At 33.9% G+C, this 26,622-nt stretch overlaps 1 protein-coding gene across 15 annotated transcripts in view; it reads right to left on the reverse strand.

The window, feature by feature from the left end:
* Positions 1-26,622, reverse strand: part of mtd (TLD domain-containing protein mustard) — a 147,895-nt gene that overhangs the window by 5,630 nt on the left and 115,643 nt on the right. For 10 of the 15 annotated variants that reach the window (XM_089078479.1, XM_089078477.1, XM_089078475.1 and 7 more), the window contains 7 exons: positions 26,185-26,538; positions 25,946-26,100; positions 25,139-25,303; positions 24,230-24,396; positions 22,152-22,314; positions 15,341-15,569; positions 14,437-14,523 (listed from right to left, as the gene is read on the reverse strand). In XM_089078479.1, the coding sequence (XP_088934605.1) occupies positions 14,437-14,523; positions 15,341-15,569; positions 22,152-22,314; positions 24,230-24,396; positions 25,139-25,303; positions 25,946-26,100; positions 26,185-26,538 (1,320 nt within the window). Of the gene's footprint in view, positions 1-11,007; positions 12,061-14,436; positions 14,524-15,340; positions 15,570-16,855; positions 17,270-22,151; positions 22,315-24,229; positions 24,397-25,138; positions 25,304-25,945; positions 26,101-26,184; positions 26,539-26,622 lie in introns of those variants that run through there. The other 5 variants (XM_089078470.1, XM_089078472.1, XM_089078473.1 and 2 more) reach the window with 5 other exon arrangements.

The raw sequence follows: 26,622 nt of genomic DNA on the forward strand, positions 1-26,622 counted from the left end.
AGCAAATGCAAATGTAATCGTTTCTTTTTATTTTATTAAAAAAAAAAAAAAAAAAAAAAAAAAAAATACAATTGACATCACAGCTGTTATAAATAAAATATATAATAATATATACTGTAATTTTGTCAGATCCATTAAGTATAATAAGTTATCGCTTTTAACGAATTTAGAATCATCTTTTTTTTTTTTTTTTTTAAACGTTTCACTTTTACGCCACCTGATTCCGAAGTGCTCCCGAAAAGCTCTATGCTTCCCGCTTTTCTTATAAAATTCAAACATGAAAATGTGCTGGGGGAAAAAAAAAAAAAAAAAAAAAAATGATGTTCTGAGCGTTTCTTTAGCTTCTGACCTCCTCGGTTTAACTAAAACTAAGCACATTTAGGGCACTACCACATTCAAGTGTCGTGTTGTACTCTGTTAACTTACTACGCTCTCGTACGTAATCGTAGTGGGTGCTGCTGTTTATTCGAGTCAATTGTCGGATAATTATTAACGTAAGGAGGCCGCCTGCGTGAAATGTGTGCCGATATTAAATTACTTTTTGTTCCGCCATCACACGGAGTCGCTTCGCTTGTATAATGCAATACGCACGCCAGAAAATGCAAATGCCACGCGGTCTGCACGTCCGTACAGACGGTAACAAAACCGATGGTAAACACCTGAACCGCAGAAGCTAGCAGCATAAACGAGCGGCCTTGGAATAAAATCGTATCGGGCGAGCGATTGTACGCCGCATCGATTGTATCGCGATTGAAACCCGAAAGTCGGCGCATAAATGATAGGAGCGGAGAGAGAGAGAGAGAGAGAGATATTGCCAAGTAGGCAGAAATTATTATATAGATTTAAGAAGAGATAATTGAGAATTTAGGAATAAACGAGACCACGCAGTTATCTCTTGAATTAAAAAGATTAAAATAAAAAAAAATTACTATTATTATTATTATTATTATTATTAAATAAATAAATAATTAATAATATTAATAAATTTAATAAACAAGGATAACTGTGGAATCATAGGACTGCGAATAAAAAGTATGAAAAATGTAAAAATAGTTTTAATTAAAAGCTTAAAATCGAGATAGGTGTGTTTTGATACGAGCTTGTTACAGTCCCATCGTCCCATCGGGTTCCATTTGATTTTACACTACAAAGCATAATTACGCAAATATTTTACGCAACGTTATGTACTTTTTTCTCCTCGCTCTAAAATAAAATTTTCCATAGATAAAGGAAAATTAAGAACAATATAAAAGCAATATAGAATCAATAACAGAGCGATTAGTCGAGCAGGAACTAATCTTCAGGAACGCAGTAAAAATTACAATTTATTCGTTCGATATATATATATATATATATATATATATATATATATATATTGCTAATTCACGAGCACGAATTCAGAAGAGATATGTCTCGTAGGATAGAAACGTTGGTTTTATGGCTGGTTAATGTCACGCATCGTCAAATAGCGCAACGCGCTGTGTTTATCGTACACTGAATTATCGGAGAGGTCCGTCGATCGATTCGGCATACGACATATTCGCACACCTGAGAGCGATAACAATTTTCACGCAATTCTCCCGCCCTCCACGGGCACGACACGCGTCGTTGCAGCTCTATACACGTATCGTATTCTCACGAAAACCGGTACGATATTTGATAATTCTTACCACTTGATCGTGTACGCTAAATGTGACACGACAAAATGTGTTACAGCTGTTACAGTGGTATTGCTTAATACATATCGGAAACACGCGAGTGAGAGAGAGAGAGAGAGAGAAAGAAAACATTGATGATTATATCATGTCTCACACTACGATGAATGTTGAATGGGTGGAGAGTCCGGGTATGTGTGTCCTTAGATTTTTTTTTTTTTTTTTTTTTACATTTGAAAATCTGTTTATAGATATGTTTTGTTTACGAAGAAAGTTCATTTGCTTTCCTCAATCGATATTACGTAATTTTCAGAATTAAACGGAAACTTCATACCTTTCACTCCCCCCCCCCCCCCCCCCCGTTAATACAACTGCGTATCCTTCTATTTTATAAACTTGGAAATGAATTCGCAGGAAAATTTCATTATTTGTTACACTACAGATCTCAGCTGAATATTGAATTTTCAAAGAAGAATATTCGAATGACGTCAAAACACGGCGAAGTGAGATCGTGGGTTATCATTAAAATATACAAATAAAATAGCCGCCATTTGTTCGATATATTTTATACTTCAGAGCGATATGATGACATCTTGAATGACATTTTTACACATCGATTGTCTCTCATCATGCATTTTTGTTATATACGTCATTTATAAAAATGTCTTTGAAAAAAATTCCACTTAAGAAGGACGCCGACTGTTTACTGTTTTTAACATTATCGGTCATTATCAGGTGAACCTGTATTTTTTGTGTGAAAAAGAAAAACGCAAAAAATTCCGATAACCTTTGATCCTGCGATTGGAAGAATTTTACCTCTTGACGCGAATGTTTATTATGAACTGGTATCTGTCACGACTTGATCGAATGATGTTATTCTAACATTTAAAAGAGTTAAGTACATTCGATGAGAAGAAAGATCAACAAGAGAATATTACACGGAAATTAGCAAGATTAAACAAAGCCAGAATTAACATTTTTTTTTCTTCATTAAACTTCTATTACTATTATGATTATTTAGTATATACAAGTATATCAATACAATTATATTGATTTATTATATTTGATATTAATATATCGATGTTAATAACAAATATTATGCAAATTGGGATATATATTGGATTAATAATATTAGGCAATCTCAGCAACAAATTAATTTCGATATCATCTACTATCATAAATTATTATTATCATTATCATTAAACTTGTCTCTAAAATTTCTGGAAAAACTTGAAAAGTTAAAATGATGATCGTATAATCCAGATTCTTTTCGGTTTGCAAAAGGGAGAAAAAAAAAATTCAAAATGCTAATATCCCGAGTTACGTTACTTTTCCACGTTTTGCGGAAAGAGAAGCCAGATATTTATTTATGTAAAGATTGTACTATCGCAATATGCAAGACCACGAGCATATCGTACTTTTGACATTCTCTCGCACAAACGGATATAAAAGTGTCGTCATTGCCGGTCAATCGTTCTTTACTTGTGTGTTGTCAAGTTTTTTTTTTTTTTTTTTTCAAAGCCGATTATCATTATCGACTACTTCACTGGATGCATCGCGTTAACTTCAATTTAGCGACTCTCTGTTTCAGATGTTCCGCGCACAAACAGCTCGTTAATCAATGCAATTATCAGTTTTCTAATTATTACGGGAAAACAGTATGGCGAGTTGTCGCTCGTTATAAACAATTTTGTCCTATCGTTCATATAAAAAATACCATGCGTTTTATATTAACCGTTTACTCTTCGCTTATTATTATTTTGTTATCCTTTGAATTTTGCTGATATATTATTATTATGATTATTTTTATAATTCATATTCAGATGTTGACACCTTGGGAACAAATAATTCTTCTAGAATTTTCGTTTTTTTTCGAGGTCTTTACATTTCACATTTTTTTGTCAATATTTTCAATATTGTAATTAATTCCAATCAAGATTTAATATAAAATAAAAATCCAAGTAATTCTAATCAATATCTGGCAAAATTTTATGTATTTTGTATATGAAAAACATCAGAATGGCCTTCCCAATTAAAAAAATAAACAGCCTATAATTTATGCTACTACATACACTCTATAAGAAACGAGTGTATCGCGTGTCCCCGTCTTATGCCTATCTTATAATTTTAATATTTGTTTCGTAACACTCGGGTGCGATTATTACGTCGAACGATACAGTGACAATAATATTCAGACAGTAACCACCACATGCGTGATTTGAAATCTGAGAAGCAGCATTGATCGATCTTCGCGATCTTGGAGGTCATCGTGAGATAAGAAAGGCAGATTGAAAGAATTTTACGAAAAACATGTGTACAAACTGTATCAAAGCTACGTTATTTTTCAACAAATTTTTCAACGAATCGAAAATCAACCTTTTTTTTTTTTGTTGCAAGTCTGAAGTCTAGATACCAAATTATGCGTCACTCACTTGCTATTCGCGATTCGGAATTTGCAATTTATCCTACTATGGGATTTATGAATGTGCAAATTTGCTATCAGAATTCGTTATTTATTATTAATTTATTATTATGTAATTCGTCAACGGAGTGATTTTTTTTTTTTTGACGAAATCTAATCATAAGTCACTTGCACGAATTAATTAATTTTTTTTTTCTAAAAAACACCGTTTACTTTTAAGAAGTTTCATATTTCACTGGCACTCATAGTTGTTATTAATAAAAATTCAATAAAGAACCTTTTTATCTCTGCTTCTTGTTTTTCTATTAACGTCTATAGCGATAAGAAAAAACGGATTTCACAATGGAGGCACTTCACTGTGATGTATCACAGAAGGCGAGACTTTCAGGCGTGCTCTGTATGGAAAAAAAAAAAAAAAAAATAAGCTACAAAAGAACCATCCTTAACGCTTCTTTACGGGTAATACGTGCAAGTCAGGTATCAAAATAGAACACGGAAGAACACGTTTCATTCCTCTGACAGGTTAACGACCGTGAAAAGCCCATTAGTCAGACGTTAGTCAATCTCGATTGAACTAGCAATGACAAAAAAAAAAAAATATAAATTAACCTTCTCGCCACTCGAAGAGTTAAACGAATCTTTGTCGCGAAGATACCAACAATCAAATTAACACAGGAACGGATTTGTAGTTTATTTCTAATTTATCGCTGCGTAGTGGTGAACATAGAACGATAAGCGAGAATTTTTTCTCATTCTTGAAATGTCTTCTTTTTTTTTTTTTTTTTTTTTTTAATACACGTATTCTTTTCGCGATAAACAAACTGCGTTTTGCTGCGATTTACCTGTTAAGGAAGTGTGAAGAGTGACGTCTAACTAAATTTGCAAACTCGTGAGAATAATTGCTCACAGTAACCGCTTTTAGCTAGAAAGAAACAATCTAACAAGCACATCCAAACGTTTCTTAAAGGTCACCTGACCTGAATCTTTTTAGGGTCAGATGGACTGATTTTGGTCAAAAGTGGATTTAATTCGATTAACAGAACACTGTTGTGTACGATAATTGCGATAAAAAATTGCGACAATGTAATTATTTCCGCTGCAACAAACATCCTGTACTACAAATAATCTATATGATCGTTATTTTTTTTTGTTATAAAATTATAATAATAAATATAAAGATTTTTGTTAACTACGAATTGATTTAAGGAAGACGTAAATATTGAATAATTTATATTCAAAAATATGAATAAATAATGTGCGATATTTCATAATATATATATATATGTGTGTGTGTGTGTGTGTGTGTGTGTGTGTGTGTGTGTGTGTATTTTTTAATATATTATGAGATATCCATCTATGTTCCAATATTATATAAAGCATATTGATATATCTTACGTATAACAAATTATTAAAGATTACAATTATTGAGAATTGTATAAGTTATTAATAAAGCTTACCGTAAGCATTCTCGATGAATGCTGAAAGACATAATTTAAAATGGGACACGGATCGACTGTCATTATCGGTGCACAATTAACAAAGACGTGCGTTATCGTATTCAGTAAACCTTAAATTCTTCTATTATATCGATTTAAATATTTTCGATTTTCGACTATATAATAATTTCAAATTGCATTGCTTTCACAAATCACGTTTTCCCGTTTACAATTCTAATTGAGCAGCGCGCAATTAAGACAGTTCTTCGCATTCACGAGATTCCAAGTCGACACAATGGAAACTTCATTGAAACTGGAAACTTTTTACTATCCCGATTGTATAAAATTGTATAAAATTTGCGCGCAAGTTTCAGCTCTACGCAGCAGTTGCGAGATTCGTGCGACCTGCAGGACGAATCGATTGAAACTGACCGATGTCGGAGGCACACGATCCGATTTCTTTCAGAGACCACTACACGAGAAATTTCGAGAGAAAGAAAAAAAAAAGAGAGAGAGAGAGAGAGAGAGAGAGAGAGAGAGAAAAAAAATCCTTTATCGGGGTCTGTCTCCGGTTTTCCTTCTTCCTACTTAACGTCAAGTATACATAAATTTCTGCCAAATGCTCGCGTTGGCCTCGAGTGCATTATTCTCGTGGGCGATCGTCCTTCGATCTCCTAGCCGTCCTGATGCGACGGGATCTCCGATAGCGACGGGCCGTGTTAAGAAACCACGTGGAGAAAGAAAGAGAGAGACACGACATCGGTGTCGACATTCGAGCTGCCAAAAATGTTTTTAATGATGCCGGCCTTAATGATGATCGTAACAACCAACTTCCGTATGGCATTATGAGATTTCGGATGGATTTCCGTATATTTATCTCGCGAGGTTTTTAAATAAGTACTCTTTCTCGCAAGGACGAAATAACCTAGGAAGGTTCTCTTAAGGAAATACATCGGATATATATATATATATATCGTTGTCAATATATATTGTAATATTAAATATTAAATATATGTTGAAATTCGCAAATTCGTTTAATATATTATGAAAAATGAATTTAATAATCCGATGGTGTGAAAAGAAGCAAAGAAAAGTCAAAAAGTAAAGAAATGAGAGTGAAATAATACGACGAGATGATAAAGAGATCATCTAATTAATCGTCGTTAACGCGATGGAGTTTGAAATAAAGAAAATTTTTCCAGAGCACAGAAGATAACACAGGAGATAATCGCCTTCTTCCAACGATTAAAGAAAATGGATTACCAACAAGTTTCAATGGATTCGAGTAATAATGTGCCTTATCCGTTTCCGAGACATGATTCAGATCGAATTAACGATTCCGAAAGAAAATGTACTTGCTTTGACAGATGAGATCGTAGATACGGCAATCTCGCTTATCTCGCTCGCGTTGCCTTTATTTCGCGGATGAAGACTTTTTGCGATCAAAATGAGTGTACGATGTTGTACTCTAAAGCTGGAGGATAAGTCATCGCTAGATTAAAATAAATATCTACCTGATAGGTGTACGGGTATAACTGTATGTATTCATGCCGATTATTCTGATATTTCTGACGAACGTGATCGTGTCCGGCCGTTATTTATGTATGCTAATCTTATGCACGGATCGTCTTGTACCAGGCGAGAGACAAGCCGTATCATTAATCAAAGATGGGAAAAACATTAAATGCCACGCTAATTCGCGCGAACGATGAAGATTTCAGTCCCGACGAGTTTACACACCGGGTATTACGCGCAAGCGGCGTGCGTATCCGTTTGGCGAACGAGACGATCTTTTCCGCGAGGGACTAAGGACTAAGGTGTATACGATAAAAATGCAAATGCTAATCCATAAAACACGGCGGAACACACACGTCGCATCGTGTTCCGTTACGCAATTCCCTATCGGAAATCGCGGATGTCGCGGATCCCAGAGGATCCGATCCGATATTTGCTTCTTGTTTGATTGTACTTTTTAATTTAATTAGGATCAGCGAGACCGAAGAAGCGACCGATAATATAGATATCACCCGTTACGGGAGATAATAAGGCGAGCTCCGCTCGGAGCCATAAATTGCCTTCAATTGCGTACCGACTGCAACGTGATCCGCTAATCGAAATTTCCTGGCAGTTTGCTGCGCGAGGAGTGTTATTGCGGGATATAATGCGTGAGCACAGCGGACGTTTAATGTCGTAAGTAGCCGAGCTAAAAATTATGTAATTTCGCAAAAAAGTGACGATGTCGCTTTAATAATTTCGACCACGGCATATTGCGTAAGGACTACGTTCTACGTCGGTCTAAAAAAAAAAAAATATCGTCGGAAACACTACTGGGGTATCTATTTGGATGCACGTGCTACATGTTAATTAAACCGTCCGTTAAATCGCCGCTTAATTAGCAAAGGACCAATAACAATTTCTATCTAAGTCTATAAATTAAATTCACTTGAATTGACAGAATTTTTTTTTTTTTTTTTTTTTTCGTACGAGACAAGGAAGCAAGAAAGTAGATATTCTAGTGTTACGAAAATTATTTAACCGCCGAGGTAACCGATAAATCTCTTGATCCCGAGATAATTGATGAGATACGTGATGGATATTCTGAAATAATCATCTATGAAAAACTTGACTCATCCTGCGCGTGGAAAGTTCGTAAAAGGAAATAAAAGCCAGTCACGAATGTTCAAGATTCAAGGAGATCGGGAAACGGCTACCAAAAGATCGCGAAGGGTGACTGCGATCGTTATTGACTGTAAAATGTCCGCTGTTTTCCTTTATAATTCCGAGCTAACGGGGCTGGGGAAATAAATAATGAAAGTTAATGAGTCTACAGTTCGAACGGATGTCATCGCACGAATGTCATTTCATACTTAACATGCTGTTTTTTTTTTTTTTTATATATATCGCGACATTCCTAAACAGAATACTACACAGCTATTATGATATGACTATTTATACAGATTACATCATTTTGTTTCTCTAAACGAAATGCGAATTGTATCGGAATCCTAAAATAATCTTTTCGCAAATTTACATCTGTCAAACTAACCCCACACGTTATTTTTTCACTGCGCACGTATCAATAAAATAATATAAATTTTTCAAACGAAAGGATGATCAATTTAATTTCTTAAAAATTTATTTTCGGCTATAAATGTAAAATGCTTGCAAATTATTTATTCATGTAATGTACCAGCATCGATCAGATTTCTTAAATAAATGAGGATAATCATCGCGCATTATCAAGATAAATAAAAATATCAAACACTAATTCATAATTAAATTTTTAAAAATAATAAAAATATTAAATATTAATTATATAAAATATTATATAATATATTAAATTATATATATATGTATATATATTAAATAATTTAGTATAAAAATATTACATCATTAAATATTAATTAAATATTAATTTAACTTTCCAATATTCTACAACACTACAAAAGATGTAAAATGCCATCTTCATATAAACACGTAATAAAATCATATTAAAAACTAATACGAAAGAAGTATAATTCTAGTAAAAATTTGAAAAGACAAATCCAATGCAATGAAGTCCACAATACATATGTATAACATGGAAATTAGAAGTATATCATAATATAATGCTTTATCTATGTAAATAATACAGATTAGTAATCATGTCTTCCAAAAACTTTGTTGGAAAAGAACGTGAAGATAATTTCCGCTCGACAAAAATAATTTTTATAACGATGATTAATGAAAATGATTAAAAGAATGATTAAAAGAATGACATCATGTTGCCCCGAATGAAAGTTGTATATTTATTATGCTTCGAATATATTGTGTACAAATTTGAAATTCTAATTAATAGAAAGTCTAATTAATAGAAATTCTCATAAAATTCTCTAATTAAGAATGACTTTTTTTATTATAATTTTTTATATTCTACATATTTTTGCTAAAGTTTAAAACTTCAAAGTAAAATTAATTATCATTAGCTGATATCTTTCGATGTTTTTATTGAAACAAAACAAGCTAAAGAAAAAAAACTTTCTTTCTTAGAAACTTAGAATCTTAAGAAGATTCTTATAAACATTTCTATTAAAATTTGTTTTAATTACCATATTATTCTATGAATCATTGTGGCAAGACTAATGTTTCAGAATAAGTCTTTTTCACAAATGTTGATTTTTTTATAACAAAAGTGCAACGACGTTATTTATAATTATATTAATATGTACCAAAAGATTTGAATTTATTGTAGGCAAACTAGAAATATTTGATTAATTTTGTTTCGAAAGTAAAATAAATGCATTCTTATTATTAAATTGTTCAAATTTCAATTTGCATCATTATTCATGGGGAAAGTTTACATTCAAGAAAATGTAATCTGATACCGAATTATCCCGTTATTTTTTTCTATTATTTCTGTTGCATCCTTCAATAATGCTAATTTTGACGATCGCATTACTTTCTATATTTAATCCCGATTACAATAAACTTATCTCGCTGCATATATCCAATATTTTGTAGAGAGAATTTTACTATAAATTTCTACCATAAAATCATAACTTTTATTCATCGGGTTGATCGAACGAATAAATTTCGAACGTATTTTAAGACAAGCGAAATATAAAATCTTTTTTTTTTTTTTACTTTCAAGAAGTTTTCACTTTCTTTATATCTCAACTTCTATCTGCCGCTTTAGAGAAACTGCTATAAATGCGATAACCGACAGTACGCATTATCTTTGAAATGATACTTCCATAAGTCGACATAGAGGTTGATTCTGAACGGCGCATTTTGCGGTGACGGTCTCTTTCTCTCTCTCTGTCTCTCTCTCTCTCTCTCTCTAGTTCGGTGAAAGGTGAGCTTAGACTCGACCAACCCGACAGGTTGTGTTAAATACCTCGTGTAAAGCCGCTCTTCTCGATTCATTAGCGTGCAAATTATGCGAAACAGATCAGCAAGCGAATGCATACCTCTTACGTATATCGTTACGTTTCCGCCGTAAACATTACATGGACATGACAATACCATACGTAAATAATTTCTTTATTTTAGTATATACTTTAAGTGAAAGAAATTCGTGAATAAATTAACCCGTCGAATGCATACGGCAGCTAAAATATATATAAAAATACGTAATAAAGCTATATTATAAATATATAATATAATAATTGCGGCAAACGTTACGTAACAATTTTTCATTATTACTATTTATGAACAAAATAATTGTGCATTTAGAGTTTTTTTTTCTATCTAAAGAAGCATGTTACGATTTGAAAGTCTTCTATGTGAAAAATCTTAATTTTTATGTGATTTTATAGTGCCTAATATAAAGATTCAAGTATTAAGATGTTTCGATATGGTCAGCCTCTGTTAGAGAGATGAAATAGACATTATGTAACTCTGAACTACATCTCTGACAATTGTACACACAATTGTATTTGCTCCGTGTGAGAGAAGGAAGCGTTTAAAAGCGGTTAAAAGACGCGAATATGCTCGTCTCAATTTTGACTTTTACCTTCGTTTTCTGTTTCAAGAATTTTGTGATCTTGGAGATCGGATTCGGCACCTTTGACCTCGGCATCTTCTCGGGTGTTCGCGTTAATAGACACTAAAAATCGCGACCGGCACCTTCTTCCTCGGTCCTTCTTTCTTTCGTTCGCAAAATGGAAAATCGTGCGAAAGTCGTTTACATTGTATTTCACACTCGAACGAATGTTTCTTCAATCGGCACAAAGTTTTTTTTTTTTTTTTTTTTTCCAAAGACGCAAAGAGCGAGTCACAAAACAAATGTAACTTAGTTTTCACTTCTTTTCTACTAACGCGAATGTCTCTCTCTCTCGAGAGAGAGAGAGAGAGAGAAAAATCGTCACAAATGATTCGAGAATTTGTTTATATCGACAATACGACCTTTGACATTCTCCGACTAGAGTTAGCTAGATTAATCATGAAGCAGCCGAAAGTTACTTCGTTGTTAACGCACGCCAGTCTACTATCTAATTTCCTCTTTATTTATTCTAGGCGAGTCACTTGACAACCGAGCTTCACTTGGCAAGGACTGAAGCGATACTGGAGCTTTCGGAATAAATCTAATACATTCATACAAAGTGATGACGAGCGAGAAGAGGGGAGAAGAAGAAAACGAGCGGCGCATATACTTTAGCTTTCCTCACGACTGCGCATCCTCAGCTGCGCAGCACGTGCTACCCACAGCTGTCCTAAAAATCTTCCCTATTCATCTTCCCTTTCCCGCAAATGCTCTCGTAAGTGACGACCGTCTTCCCTCTAAGTCTAAATTGACGTTAACATATTGAGCAAAATTCAGCAGAAGGTGTAGAAATTGTCTGTGTCTATTAGATTCCAATTGAATCTTCTGAACTTTATAAAAATGGAAGAGTGTAAGGTTATATTTGAAAAATATTGTATTTCATAACTTTTAATTTTTTTAAAAATTTTAATTTTCTGCACGCGAAGGAAGATTTGTAATTTTAAAAAAGAGACTTTTATCCAATCTTCAAAACAATTATTTACAATTGAAATGTATTTAACTTACTGTTAAATTTTATTCATTTTCACTTTATATATTAATATCAGTAAAAAAATTGTTTAATCAGTAATCATTTAGTAAGTAAAAAATAATTTTTCATCTTTAATTTATAACTTTTCAGTTTTTAATGTTTTATCTTACAAGCATTTACCGCCATTGTATTGTTAAAATTAATAATTTTCAACACGCTTTTGTGAAAAGTTTTGCATGTGCATATATTTTGTAGTGAAACGAATATTTTTGAGCGGCTTCAAGATAAACACTGAGCGAGCATCTAAAAATAAATTAAAGCATGCACGAAGCTTGACATCCTGTTATTTATTTTTGGACGATTAGTTCGCCAAGTATTCGAGGACAGAAAAATTCTCTAGCTGCGAATGAATTATAGAGTGCTTTTGTTACGTTAATAATGAGATCTTTCTTGATTAAAACAATTCTTCATTGATTATCAAAAAATTTGAATTATTCTTACATAAATAACACTTAAAAAAATGAGCTTTGTAACAATTTCCAACATAACAATTTTCAACGTCTTATATTGAATAATCTATTTCTTAACAAATTTTTATTTTCTATTGAATTTAAGTATTATTTTTATATACTGCATGTTTTGACACAATTTGTATTTTTAGCTTTTATATATCCTTATGTCGCATCTTGATAAATCAATCAATTTTTATTATCTGGATATGGATGATCTGATTGCGATATATATCGTGTCTTCTTTCGATTGCCAAATTGTTTTTATCCCGATAAAATCATTATTATTAACTTTATTTCACCCGATAAAACTCAAAAAGTTTATTACCCTATCAATACATCACATTTTTTTTTTTTTACGAAATAAGATAACGCTTAGAGATAAAAACAGAGGAACATTTTCAATTTAGCCTCATAGATGCTTACAAAGAAAAAAAAGTGCGTCTACGTGTTACGAACAACCGAGACGGAAAATATTCTCCCGAGAAAATGTTATCTGTTACATCTGTGTCAATTTACACCGACTGTGTCAATCCTCATCAATAATGCATCGCCATTATGCAAGCGCCAAGCAGTTCATAGAGTGATGACTCTTGACACAAGTTGGTCTATATTATTGTACGCTTACATCATGTAAAGGTATACGCAAGTATTTATTACGCACATAAGTATCCAAACTCGTTTTTCCGTGAATAGGTTTGCAACGATTATCCGTTTCATAATAGGAAATATGAATTGAATGCTCTCTCTCTCTCTCTCTAATGAGACATTCGGGTATCTTCTTTGAGACAATGTAAATATTCAAAGAGAATAGACCCTTCCGGTCTTTTATACCTTTTATACCTAGTACCAACTACTACTATTACGTTCCTCCACTTCGAGTTTAGTCTCGCGACATAACGTTATGTCTGTCACGATTACCATTTCGCCTTGGAATCGATAATATTTATGCGTCTTTGCGACGCAGCATCGATTTGCATGAAGTCGCACCGTGAGAAGTCGATTAAAAATAGGAAAAAGTTTGTATTTAATCTCGCGCGACGGATAATAAAAATGCGAGGAATCATAAACGGAAAAACTGTACTTGGAACGTTTCGTGATAGAAATATACATAGATATGTGATATATATATATAGAGAGAAAGAGAAAGACGGTAATAATATGTAATAATAATAATAATAATAATAATACGATACGATAAAAACATCGTGCATGCTGAGTTTTGGAGAGTATCATCAAACGAGTGCATGCTGCAAATACATCTAAATTCTAGTTGAGAATTCTATTCTACGACGAGGTGAGGAGCGCAGGTACATGCAGTCTGCTTTCGGCAGCGATGTGAATCGAGATAAGAAAACCGGAAGGTAAACCTGGCTCTGAATAAAATCCAAACAGCAGTCATGAGTCATCGTTAAATAAATTCGCTACTAAATAAAGTTCCCCCGTACATCATACCGCTGGTCTGTGCATTGATGATGTCCCGTGAATTATCGCGGGAATGTAAAATGAGACAACGAGGATGTGAGACCGCGCAAGTATCTCTAATATAAAAAAAAAAAAAAAAAAAAAAAAAAAAATTTACATACTTCATTTCGTATCGCGAAACAACACGATAATCGAGTGTGTACGAACCATCGGAAGCGGATGAAGCGGACTGGAAGACGGGTTAAAACAGAAAGAAAAAAAAAAAAAAAAAAAAAAAGACACCAAAACGATATAGGCACGGCCGCAACATCGCGTGACAGACGCCGAGAGGGGGGAAGGGGGGGGGGGGAGGGAGGGTGCACCCGAGATCTAAGACAAGGGTCTAGGGTGCGGCGGTGTTAGCTAAAAGGTGCATTGTTCAACATCGAGCAAATAGGGTGCCTAATGATATAGATATCATCGATCACCGGGGAGGAGGGCGGAGTAATCGAATACCTCCGGATCCTGGATCTGCTCGGAATCGGCCGACGTGCTCGAGGTCTTCAGGATGCTGTACAGCTTTACGTAGGGGGCCTTGATCAGCTGTCGGCCACAATAGAATCGGCCGCGTTTAGCAGATATATCCTCGTAGGATCGCGAACATCATTTTGTGATAAAACCTCGGCGCGATCCTCGCGTCGAAAAAAAAAAATCGACGACAACCACCGTCAAATAGAGTGGACTTTGGTGTTACCATCGATAGCGCGATTCCGCGAAACATTTAACGTATCTCGCACTATTTGACAGCCGGTCGACACGAGGATCGGGATTATCAGCGAAAATAAATTGGAATGTTTGCAAAAGTTAAGTTAGGAAAAAGAGGTCAATGTAAGGTTCGAGATACAAATCAGATAATAATAATCCTTTTCTCCTCATTTAAAATCGAACTTGTACTCGAACTTGAAATTAACAATCTCGCATTGAATCGTAAAATCAATTTCTCTGCAAGGGGGCTTTGAACTCGTGATCGTCAAATCAAATATTCAAACATTTTCCTCAAATATTTCCTCCCCTCGAAACGTTCCCGTCGTTAACGAGCGAGACTTTCGAATTAATCTATTAAAATGGAGACTCAAGTTGCAGACAACAAGCGAACAGACTTGCGAACTATGTATAAAATTTAAAGTCAAAGTAATTAAGTTTGATCCACTTATCAAGGACAAAACTTCCAAGAGACTGTTTTTAAGCAGTGACTTTGTCTGACAAAGTCTCTACTTGGATGCTAGAAAAGAGCAACGGGGGGAAGGGAAGGGAGGGGAGGGGAGGGGAGGGGAGGGGAGGGGGTGGGGTATCTCGCTACTGTTAATTTCCAATATCCACCGACGCCACCCCCGTGTCGCGCATCGACAGGTCGACTCACCTCCCAGGATTCCCTCGTCAACTCGCTGATGTCGTCGCCTTGGCCGTCGCGAGTCTTGCTCTCCTCCGTGGAATCCGCGCCCTCGCCGCTCTCGTGGGGCGACAGCTCCGGCGACAGGTCGGTGTCGGTGTCGGACAGGATGTAGCCGCGTTCCCGCCAGTAGTTCTCATCAAGCTCGCCGTAGAGGCTCGGCACCCACGCGTGGATGAACCTGTACAGATCGTCCACTCTGCAAAGAGAGAGGAGAATGAAAAAAAAAAAAAAAAAAAATGGGAGATCAATCAGGAAACATCAATTATATGCATTTGTCCAGCTCGTTGTCGAGCCAGGCTACCGGCAGGCTCTGCGCGACGTTTCGCAATGCGTGTCCTTGTATCGCGACGCGAACAAATTGCAATCATGTGCCGTGTTTTAAGCTATATATTTCATTCGTCGAAACAACACGACATTATTTTTTTCCACGTGCTGATGAATTATAAGATAGAGAATTTCTGGAGAGCTGTACACTTCGCTATTTTAATCAACCGATTTATTATTTATTGCGATAACGCATTATTTTTCAAGCTGGGTTTTTTTTTACTACCTGTAAAATCTGGGAATTTGTCTACGCTTTGGAAAATCAGGGAATTTTCGAGAAATTTCATTCGAAAATTAAAGAATTTTTTTGAAGTTGCTTCTTTTGATATTTTGTTTTTCTATTAATTGGGAGTTTATCAAATGAATTGATAAGTGGACTCTAATTATCGAGGCATATTGATTTTACGATTAATCTAATATTCAGTATTGAGGATAACGATTTCGTGTGGCATGCAATTTTGTTTAACAAAGAATATTTATTTCAGTAATTTTTATAAAAGTTGTTTATACCCATTATGTACTACGTAATTTTTTGTTTGTAATTTTTAAAAATAAAGTTTTCAAATTTTATGTAATATAAAATATTTATTTTAGAATTCTTATGTTTCTTTTAAAATCTTTCAAGTTTAATTATTGAAAGTCGTTTGATTCTTAATTTTATTTTACAATTTGTAAACTTTTACGAATGGAAAATATTAAGAATTTTGTACTTTGTACAACAAATATATATTCATTTGTAAGATACATTTAAAAATATTTTCATTTCTAGAATGTTTAATAAATTGTCTTGAAAAATCAGGGAATTTTTTTTCGAATTTGAGTAGACATCTTGTTTTTCTCCTCTTAAATCGCAAGTGAAGTTCCACTGGATTCTTTCTTAATCGACATGTGCAAAGAAATTCCTTGTGCATAAATATTAAGGACTCTCCACGATAAAAACATATTTATTTATACATATTTAAAAATTCACTTTGACGTAAAATTGTTAAAAACAAATTTATTTGAAAATCGGGAAATTCGCAGAGAACTTTTTTTGCGAGTTTAAGTAGACATCCTGTTTTTCCTCTCTTGAGTCGCGATGCGATATGCAGTTGGGTTCTTTTAAGCGACACGTGCGAAAAAATTCCTCGCACGATAGATGCGAAACCTTAGCCTTACCTGCGATGCAGGAAGGGCATCACGTTCGTCATCGTCCCTCTTACGTGGCGGTCGTAAATAAAATTCAGTACACCGCCGACCGTGTCTATCGCCCGATTCATAGTCGCGCCGAGGACGAGGGGGGGGGGGGGGAGGCGAAGGGAATTGTGGCTCCAAGCCAACACGTCACGCGTCAGCCAGCTCCAAGTCACGGCCTAACGGCGCGCGTGCGCGCGCGCGCGAGACCGATCGTTCGTGCTCGCGAGACGTGTCGCTTCGGCGCGTATCTCGGTGTTCGCGATCGACGCGATCTCCGATTTTCTAACCTCCCGACAATCGGCACACTTCGCGATATCCACGTCTTGTTCGCGCGCCGACGATCGCGTCCACGGCTCGCGCTTTCGGTCGCGCGACGCGGCGGCGAACTCCCGGGATGCGTACGCGCGAAACTACGCAATACGCGAACACTTTACGCTTTACCAAGCCGGAGAACCACCGGAAAACAACGCAGGGACGGCTATCAGATACGTCGCGCTAACGTCAAGAGAGGCGGACGCGTCACGTGCCGCCGATTCGCTCGGTACACCTGCACTTTTGTTTTGTACGCGTTTCACGGAAAATTTCTCGCCGTACATCGCGCCGATATACCGAATCAAAATTCCTCTGCGTTTTCTCTTAAAATGTAAAACCCTAAAAAAATCATGGTAGTTATGGATACGATTTCAAAAAATTTCATATAATTTGGTCTGATTTATCTACTCTGTGTCTATTAAAATGTTATAAACAAATTCCTTGAATTTTTTCAGGAACTTTCGTTTAAAATTCCACATAAAAAATTAAAGAATTCTTGAATGCAATTTTAAAATAAATTTGTCTTATTGTATGCATATATTTTCTAATTCTAATAAAAAAGAAAAAAAAAACAAAAAAAAATATTTAACATTTCGATATTAATGCTTTTGACTTAATCATTCTTGTGCAAAGAGATGGATTGTCTTCATAAAAACTCGCAAATTACATTGATGACGTTACATGAATACGTATACGATGTACACGGATATATATGCTATACTACTAACTATGCTAATGCTATGCTAATTACTAACTTGAATGATTGATGGATTACAACTTGTATTATAAGATTATTAAATTTTTTTCAAATTTGATTAAAATATCTATTAAAATTACTATATATATTTAAAATATATATAATAAAATATTAAGTAATTAATGATTCTTTATTATTTTAAATAGAATAAATATCAAGTAAAACGATAATAAAATATCTCAAATTTTATATAACACAGCATATTTTTAATTCAACTTAAATAACAATTTAATAACAATTAATAACAATTTTATCGTGCGTGATAATTTTATTGTATTATAATCAGTCGGTAATGTCGATCATTGACTATTTTCGTCGTTCGTTTAGTTGCATTAAATGAAATAAATGAAAAAGAAACTAACAAAGATCTTTTGAAATACACAAAGACAGAAGCACAAAGATTTATAGTATTAAGAAAATATATCAAGAATTTTTTCATTGTGTATAAATGTTTTCATAATTATGTCCTTGTAAACTTTGTGAAAGTTAAAAAATAAACTTCTTAAAAAATTTGTTTAATACGATTGTTTCTATAAATTTTGCTTTAAAACATTTTACACTTTGCTTAATTTGTACTACGTAGCTTATAAAAATCTTTTATATTATTTTAAAAATTCTTATTGTTACTGATGATATATCAAATTGTATTAAATTGACCTAAGCTTATCACCAAACATTGTAAAATTTATTGAATTTTGTGATAAATTATAATAAAAAATTCTTTCCATTATCAATTAAACTTTTTACATCTGTTTTGAATACTCAAGTTAATTTTTTTTTATATTATTTAACAATAACGATGTGCGATTTGACAATATATCATATAATACCATGCCATTTTTTCTTAAACCGCAATGCAATATGCAATTAGTTTTTTGTTAATTGCAAACTCGCATATTAACAATCGCAAATATAATTCAAATCGTAATAAAATATTCAGTCATCAAATATTTATATAGAAATAGTAAAACAAAAAATTATCTCCTCGCATGTTACATAAATATACATTTGACTCCGATATAAACGTAGAATATATTATTATAAGTTTATTTTTAACATATTTAACATGTTTGATATTGTTCTTTATTTATATTATTTTATATTATCTTTATTTATTTATTTATGTAAAAATGAAAAATATGTAATTTAAAATCGCATTTATGATAAAAAAAACAATATGCGACTCAACATCGCGTTTATGATACAAAATCGTGCACATATTCATTACATCCGCGATAAAAAATTGCGATGCAATACATCACATTTACTAGAATTCTTAAGGAAGATCGTAATGGAATGATGTATAATTTTGTAAATCGTATATCTCTACTAGTCGTATACCTCTATAGCTTCTATTTAGAGTCATAAAATTTTATTGAAGATAGTCGGAAATTCCTCTTTTGAACTTCAAAGTAGGAAACTGCTTATTGCTTATTTCAGGTGCAAAAGAGAAGAATATAAAATAAACTTGTCGCAATCCTGCAGAATTTATAAATGTTTTAAAAGTAAGATCAAAAGCAGAAATAAAAATTTCGACTCGGGAAGTTTCTCTTCTGATCAAAGCTTTTCGCAATTTTTCCTCTTTTCAGCTCTTCTAAACGAGTAAACGCAAGATTTATCTCGACACGTTTTCGTCATATTTTCGAAAATAAAAATTATATGAAATTATTTCTTTTCGCATAATTCATTCTCGAGTCGATAGAATTATTTTGTAGTTATTAAAATAGTGCGATATAAGATCAAATTTCAATTCAATTCAACGAAAACTCTTGACTCGAGTGATCGGGTGGAATTTAAATAAAACTTGTGTCTTTCGTTAAAAAAAATTATGAAAAATTCCAAAAATATTTTCCCGATCATAAATCTTGAGATATTTCAGATCAAATTTAATTTTCAGTCAAATTCGATGTGTTTTATAAATGATTGATGATTAGACAAATAAAACTTGGAAACTCCGTTGAATAAATCCACCGAAGATGTATTTCAGCAATTTTTCAGATCGAATTAAATATTAATGATATTTCAAGTTTTTTATTTAACTTTCGACCAAGTTCACCACATCATGTATCTTACATTTCTTATAACACTTTGCCTATCAAATGTTGCGTGTTAAATTTATGTTTTCAAATATTTCAAGTTTTATTTCTTTAGAATTAGTGATCAGTGAGATACAACAAATTTAATTGAATTTGATCTTAAATATTTCAGAAAGCTGTATTACTCAAAAAAAATTATTGCAATTCTTCATAATTTTTATATTTGATAAATGTGTAGTAAGTAAGGTAGTAGTAGATAAGTAAGATTTAAATTCTAGTCAAACACTTGGAATCGAATCCTCGTCAGATATCGTTATCAGAAATCGCGAGTGTAACGAATAAAAAAATGTCGCATGCGTCGTAGCAAAAATAAATCTTAATCCACGATGTCTACATTTTTATAGACCACTCCAGTAACTTTATCTTCAGCTCGCATCATCGTGATTGAGAATTTTATTTATAAACTCTTATTTAACTTCAAATTAAATAAAGTCTCGTCTCTTCGGTGATAGTTAATAAAAAAAAAAAAAAAAAATATTAATAAAAGATATCAGAAGTGAGAATTTTTTACGTGCGTGTACATTTTTTTTTTAAATATTAAGTGCACACACGGAAAAAAAAAAAAAAAAACCAATTCTGTCACTCGCTAAAATCGCGTGCGTATCGATATTTTATTTTTGTAACACTTGCGAGCGTTAATGAGAATATTATTTTTGGCAATTTATAATTTATCTGATGATGATATAAGAGCGATTACCGAGAATTCAAATTGATTGATTCGAAACGAGGTCGCTCTTGATAGATCTTAATCTGGACGAACACTCGAGCTGATCTTAATATATATATATATATATATATATTGGTCGATACAATCGCGGTACTGGGAAATGACCGGTGATATTTGTAAACAAGTGGCACTCATAAAAATGTCTGTCAACGAGATTTGTACGATATCATGATGTATGTGGACGAAAGGTGTTTTCGAAATTCTAAGAATCATTATCTTAATTAAACAACAACCTTCAATGCGAGACATGTTTCTCTCGTTCTCTTTCTTTTTTCTCTTTCAAAATTAGAACACGCATTTCGTATTTTGTATTATTACGAGATGCGAAATACGATGACAGAAATTGAAGCGAAAATGAAATAAGAATCCAAACATAATCTGACCGACGTCTAAATTGCGAATTTCGAAAAATCGTGTAGCACACATCCTCGTCATTTCAGATTTTCCTACGTTAAGTTTTCATACTGCACACGTGCAAAACAAAGTGTGTTCGTTAGTTTAAATGCTTTTTTTTTTTTTTTTAAACACGTACAACAAGAAGAAGAACACTGGTGGTCGGTAAACTCTTGATCGAGCATCGAAGCGAGCCTATAAATAGAGGATCCGGCGAAAATCTATTTTGCGTGTCTCGCGACGAGGCACGTGTCCGTTCCGTAACGCGTTCCTCTGGCTGCCATTCTTTCGAGAAGATGTGCGTAAGCTTGGCCGTACGTAGCCAAAAATAGCGGGCGCTTTCGCCCGAAGGAAATTTACCGGCGTGTTTTACCAGCCGAGAAACGTCACCGACGAATATCTATTCGCGTACGATCAAGCGGTTGATTTATCGCGGACAACGTGGCGCCTGCGACTCGTTTTTTCGACGACAACTTGATCGTTAAAAAAAAAAAAAAAAAAAAAAAAACCAATATCCTAACGCATAAAATTTCAGGAATGCACGAATTCCGAAAATTCCTGTTTGTCGTGTTTATCACAAACTCGATAATCCCGCAGAAACGAAACAGAAAGGCGAATCGAGTTATGTTAATGTCCGAAAGCCGCATTCCATCGACGACCAAATTTGTTTATAATAAACTTTTTTTTTTGTAATATAAAGTTTTACATGCAGAGTAATAAATCTTATCATAAAAGAGAGTCTTCGACAGGGAAATAAGCATCATTCAAATTCTCGTTGAGTTATAATGTTATAATAGTTTCGAGTTTTGGCATCGCGCAAGATAGCAAAGTTTGTCAAGTTTAGACGACAATTATAGTTTGTAAATCGTAATACAAACTAAAATAGTCTGACGGCGGGGAGATTTTTCAATATTGGCGTTATATGTATCAAGTCGCAATAAGAAATCCGATAAGTGAGAGATCGAAAGAATAATGAATGTGAAAGATAATTACCTGTTGCGTGGCACGCTGAACCAGTATTCGGGACGCAGCTTCTTTTTGCCGTAGCTCATAATTGGTGTCGACCGTGGTATCTTTTTGTCCTTGGGTCTTCCCGTTCGCAGCCTCAGGTACAACGGCGGATCCTCGCAAGATCGTGCAGGTCTCGGGATTAATTCTACATAATGCAGAAATGCGTTTATCAGAAATGATAGATCGGATGGTACTCCAATAATAAGAGTTTTTTTTTATAATCGATTTTATCTTTCCGATATAAAATCCGCGAATTCAGGCAACATGACTCACGATTTCGTCGTAACAAAGGAAAATCTTGTTGCGATAAGAAGCTCGTATATACGTATACTTATATATACGTGAGATTACTTCCGTGAGGTTCTTTAGGAACTACTAAAAAAAAAAAAAAAAAAAATCACATCCACACAAAAATACACAGATAAGTTGAAAATACGAAATAGAATAAGAATTGGAAGACGAGGCAAGCACATTATCATAAAAAGGTGATTAGAGGGTGTTAGAGTAAGAATTATCGTGTAAAGGGAAAGAAAGAACGGCGAAGATAGAATATCGTGATAGATGGATAGCACATACGTATCACACAGATATTGTAGAAGATTGGACAAAATATATATATATATATATGTGTGCAACAAGAAATGGTGATGAAATGGAAATAACCATTACAGGTGGTACGGTGTATAGTTGCCCGTAAGTTGCGCAAATCATGTTTAATGCACGACAGTAAATAAGATCAGTAAAAGACAAAAAAAAACAAAAAAAACATGTTACGTTCGACAAACGTACGAAAGAGGCAACTGAAGAATTTGGGAATTTGCGGCACAAGGATAAGAGCAAGCTAATACTGTATGAACCTACCCAGGCCTTCGAGTTCGGGAAAATTAGGTGCTTGGACTAGAGGGGCAACAGAAACAAATGACATTACTGCATTAGTATGAATCTATTGCTAGCTAAATGATGAAACCCGTTGTGCTAATCTGAAATAGATAATAGATATTATTGGAGAGAAAGAGAGAGAGAGAGAGAGAGAGAGAGAGAGACAGAGAGATGATTGAGTAATTAATGCGGAAACAACAGTTACTAATACGAAAATCTATAACAATCGAACAAATCACACGTTATATAAAAGTGACACAATTTGTTTTTAAATGATTATTCGATTATTATATTGGAGAGATTGAGACGTAAAAATTTGATATTCTATGCTAGGTATGCTTTAAAGTGTGACAATTAAAACGTCATTTCAATTGAAACAAGACGCGTTCGTCATGCACGTGGCACAAAGGGTTTCAAGATTCTGAAGATATATTCGTATATTTTGTTTTTAAAGAAATATGTTATGAAAGTGCTTGTTGTTAATAAAATTTTTATAATAAAATGTCATTTAATGAAGTACATATTTCTCAAAGAAATCCAGCTCAAAATATGAGATTGATGAAATGAATTTATGTGCGTTAATAGAATATATGTTACTTTCTTTTCAAATATTCAATAAATGTTTTATTTATATGTACATCGAAGAAAAGTGATATTTAACATTTATTTAATAAAATAATACATGGGACTGACAATGATAAAGAAGTATGATTTAACAATGATAGATCTTAATGTACACCAAGATAAGCGCATTTGGTTACTAATCTCGAATTTGCCTGGCGGTTTAAAACGGAAATTTAACGAAATTTCGAAAACATGAAAATAATTGTTCTCGCGCAGATAATAATTTATAGCCAAAGGCGCTCGAAATTCTTCTGAGATAGGGACAATAAACTGGCAAAACAACACGGTTTAAAAAGCTATCTATGCGTTTTCGGGCAAGTGCAGTGCGTGATGTATTAATCCCGTTTGCCATTCCCTTATCGTCACTTATATCAATTTCTTTCTATTCATATCAATACTATAATATTAAATATAAATGACATATGAAAGTAACAGATAAGTGTTTTCGTGTAAAAGGAAAGTCTGTTGGAGTATGTCTTCATGATTATTAAACTATCCATTCCGGTAGGACGTGAAAATACTTTATGGATACGTCTCTATGCGAGCGTGATACTTACTGTCAAAACTCACAAACAATTCCGGCATATCCTCGACCGAGACCATACTGCGGTAATCCAATCGGGGTGCTGTCGTGGAAGTTTTGCTACCTCGACTGCTATCGACACTACTGCTGCCGGAAGATGTTAAAGGTTGTTGTCTAATAAAAGTACCCACGGAAGACCGTCTGAAAGGAAATTTGTGAAAAATTTCCAATTGTAAGAGAGAAGGAACAAGTTTTTTTTTCGTTAGACAACATTCCAAACGCTTCTGAACAACAAGTACATGTTAACTGTTAAATTTCTAAACTAAATTATATCACGTCACGAGTTGACATATCCTCATAATTCAGAAGCGATATGTATAATACATCAATAACAATAGCAATAAGGAACATTAACAATCAAGGTGTGTCTAGTATATATATATGACGAATAATAAATCATGTGATTGCTTGAGAATATTAAACAATGTGTTAAATTGATTATGTGTTGGCTAATTACTAAATGATCTGAAGAGCAGTACCAGCAGTGTCTATCACCAAAGTTTTTCAACAAATAACATGATTTACCTGAGAGCAGGAGTCCTCAATCCTAGAGTGTCTTTAAAATTAAAAAAATAATAGCGAAACAATGGAAAACTGTGTGGGAGAGAGAAACATTTGTATAATAAAATCCTCAAAACATTTTGACAATATATCTAATATTTTATTGCTGTAATATTTATGTTTATATATAGATTTTTAAATAATACAATGTCTCTCTCATAATTATAAGTTAGAGAGGATCTTACTGGGACAAAATGTTTCTAAATTGACAGGTACACATATGGAAGCTGATTAGACGAAAAGTAGATTAGGTAAAGAATAGAGAGGACTAAGGAAAAGTGGAAGCATAACATTGCAAGGTCATGATCGGGTCCAGACTCACCCGATGAGGCCTCCTGGACCAGGTGAGAAATTGCTGGAGTCCTGGGAGAGAGAGGAGGCGGTAAGCGGAGGAGTTCCGCCCGCTCTACCGCCCCCGCCACTCTCTTCGCTGGGGGTTTTAGCAAACAGGCCCGAGCTAAAGTCACTCACCAGGTTGATCGGCGAGCTTTTTTCCACCACCATTACATATTCTTTGTTAGTTATGTTAGAAATGGTAGTAAAGCATAATGAATATCTAACTTTGTATTATAAGCAACGTGCAGACGCAGCATAAACGTCTTCAAGTTCCCTTATAATCAAGTTCCCTCATAATCGCGTAATAATTATCGATCTTTCGGAAACAATGAGTGGACCGACCATCTATAATATATACCTTCATACACTTATATATTCCTTTCACGAGTTTTGTACCCCGTAACGCTTTTCATATGCCATAAGCTCGTCCTATGCGAGTAGCTAATGTACACTATGTTACAACAAATGAGGCTATATCTGTTTCACAAAGATAAAATTAACTTTATTTAGCAAAAAATGACGCAATAAACATATTACACAAGGAATAATTGCTAATAAATAACCTCATTTGTATACTATATTTTCTAAAAGTTCGCAAAAAGCAAATTAAAATAAAAGCGATAAGATCGTCTGTTTCGTTTGTCTGTAAATATGCATCTTTGCAGTTACTCATTCTTAACACAGATAAATAGAAGAGTGTGAAAAGCAATTGTAAAAATATTATATGTTCAAAGTAATTTAAACACGCTAAATTATTTGTCGATAATTATCAAAATGACATAAATTTGTTCACCTCGAAAAGACTTTGCTGAAAACAGAAGAGTGATGGGAATCTGCACTATTCGGAAGGCTTGACATTTTATCAGAGATGGATTTACTGCTGTCGTCATCTTTTTCTCCAGTTAAACCTTCCATCCAGGACAATGGATATGATAGACGTTTTAGCATCTAAGATATTAAAGAGATTTCATATAAAATATATTTATAAAAAGTATCGCGTTATTGCAACGCAAACGTTAAACTTAAATATACCTTGTTCTTTCGAGTTTCCTGTTTATCATCCTCTTTATGCTCTTCATCCTTCTCGGGTTCTTCTGCGTTACTCTCCAAACTAAAGGACACCGAGCTGGCTTTCTTCCTGCCATTAATAGCTGAAGTGGCCTCCAACGAAGATGTAATATTCGTTGGTGCTATTGTTATCGGCGGAACCCAATCCGAGGATAAGACAATGTCCGCGTCTGAGTAAACTTTTTTCGATGGTATAGGCTGTACTATTGGAATAGGTGGATTAGGATCACGGATATCAATACCAGAATCATGGCACGACAATTTGACTAGAGATCCTTCTTCGTCTTCAGGAATGGCATTTGATTTAGTTGGTTCCGCCTATCGCAATAAATAATTCATATATGATATACAGTTGTAATTATATAAAAACATAAACTTTATTAAATTCGCATGTGCTATTAC

The sequence above is a fragment of the Pogonomyrmex barbatus genome, unplaced genomic scaffold, assembly GCF_055798465.1.
Source record: "Pogonomyrmex barbatus isolate J1 unplaced genomic scaffold, ASM5579846v1 scaffold23, whole genome shotgun sequence".
NCBI lineage: Eukaryota > Metazoa > Arthropoda > Insecta > Hymenoptera > Formicidae > Pogonomyrmex > Pogonomyrmex barbatus.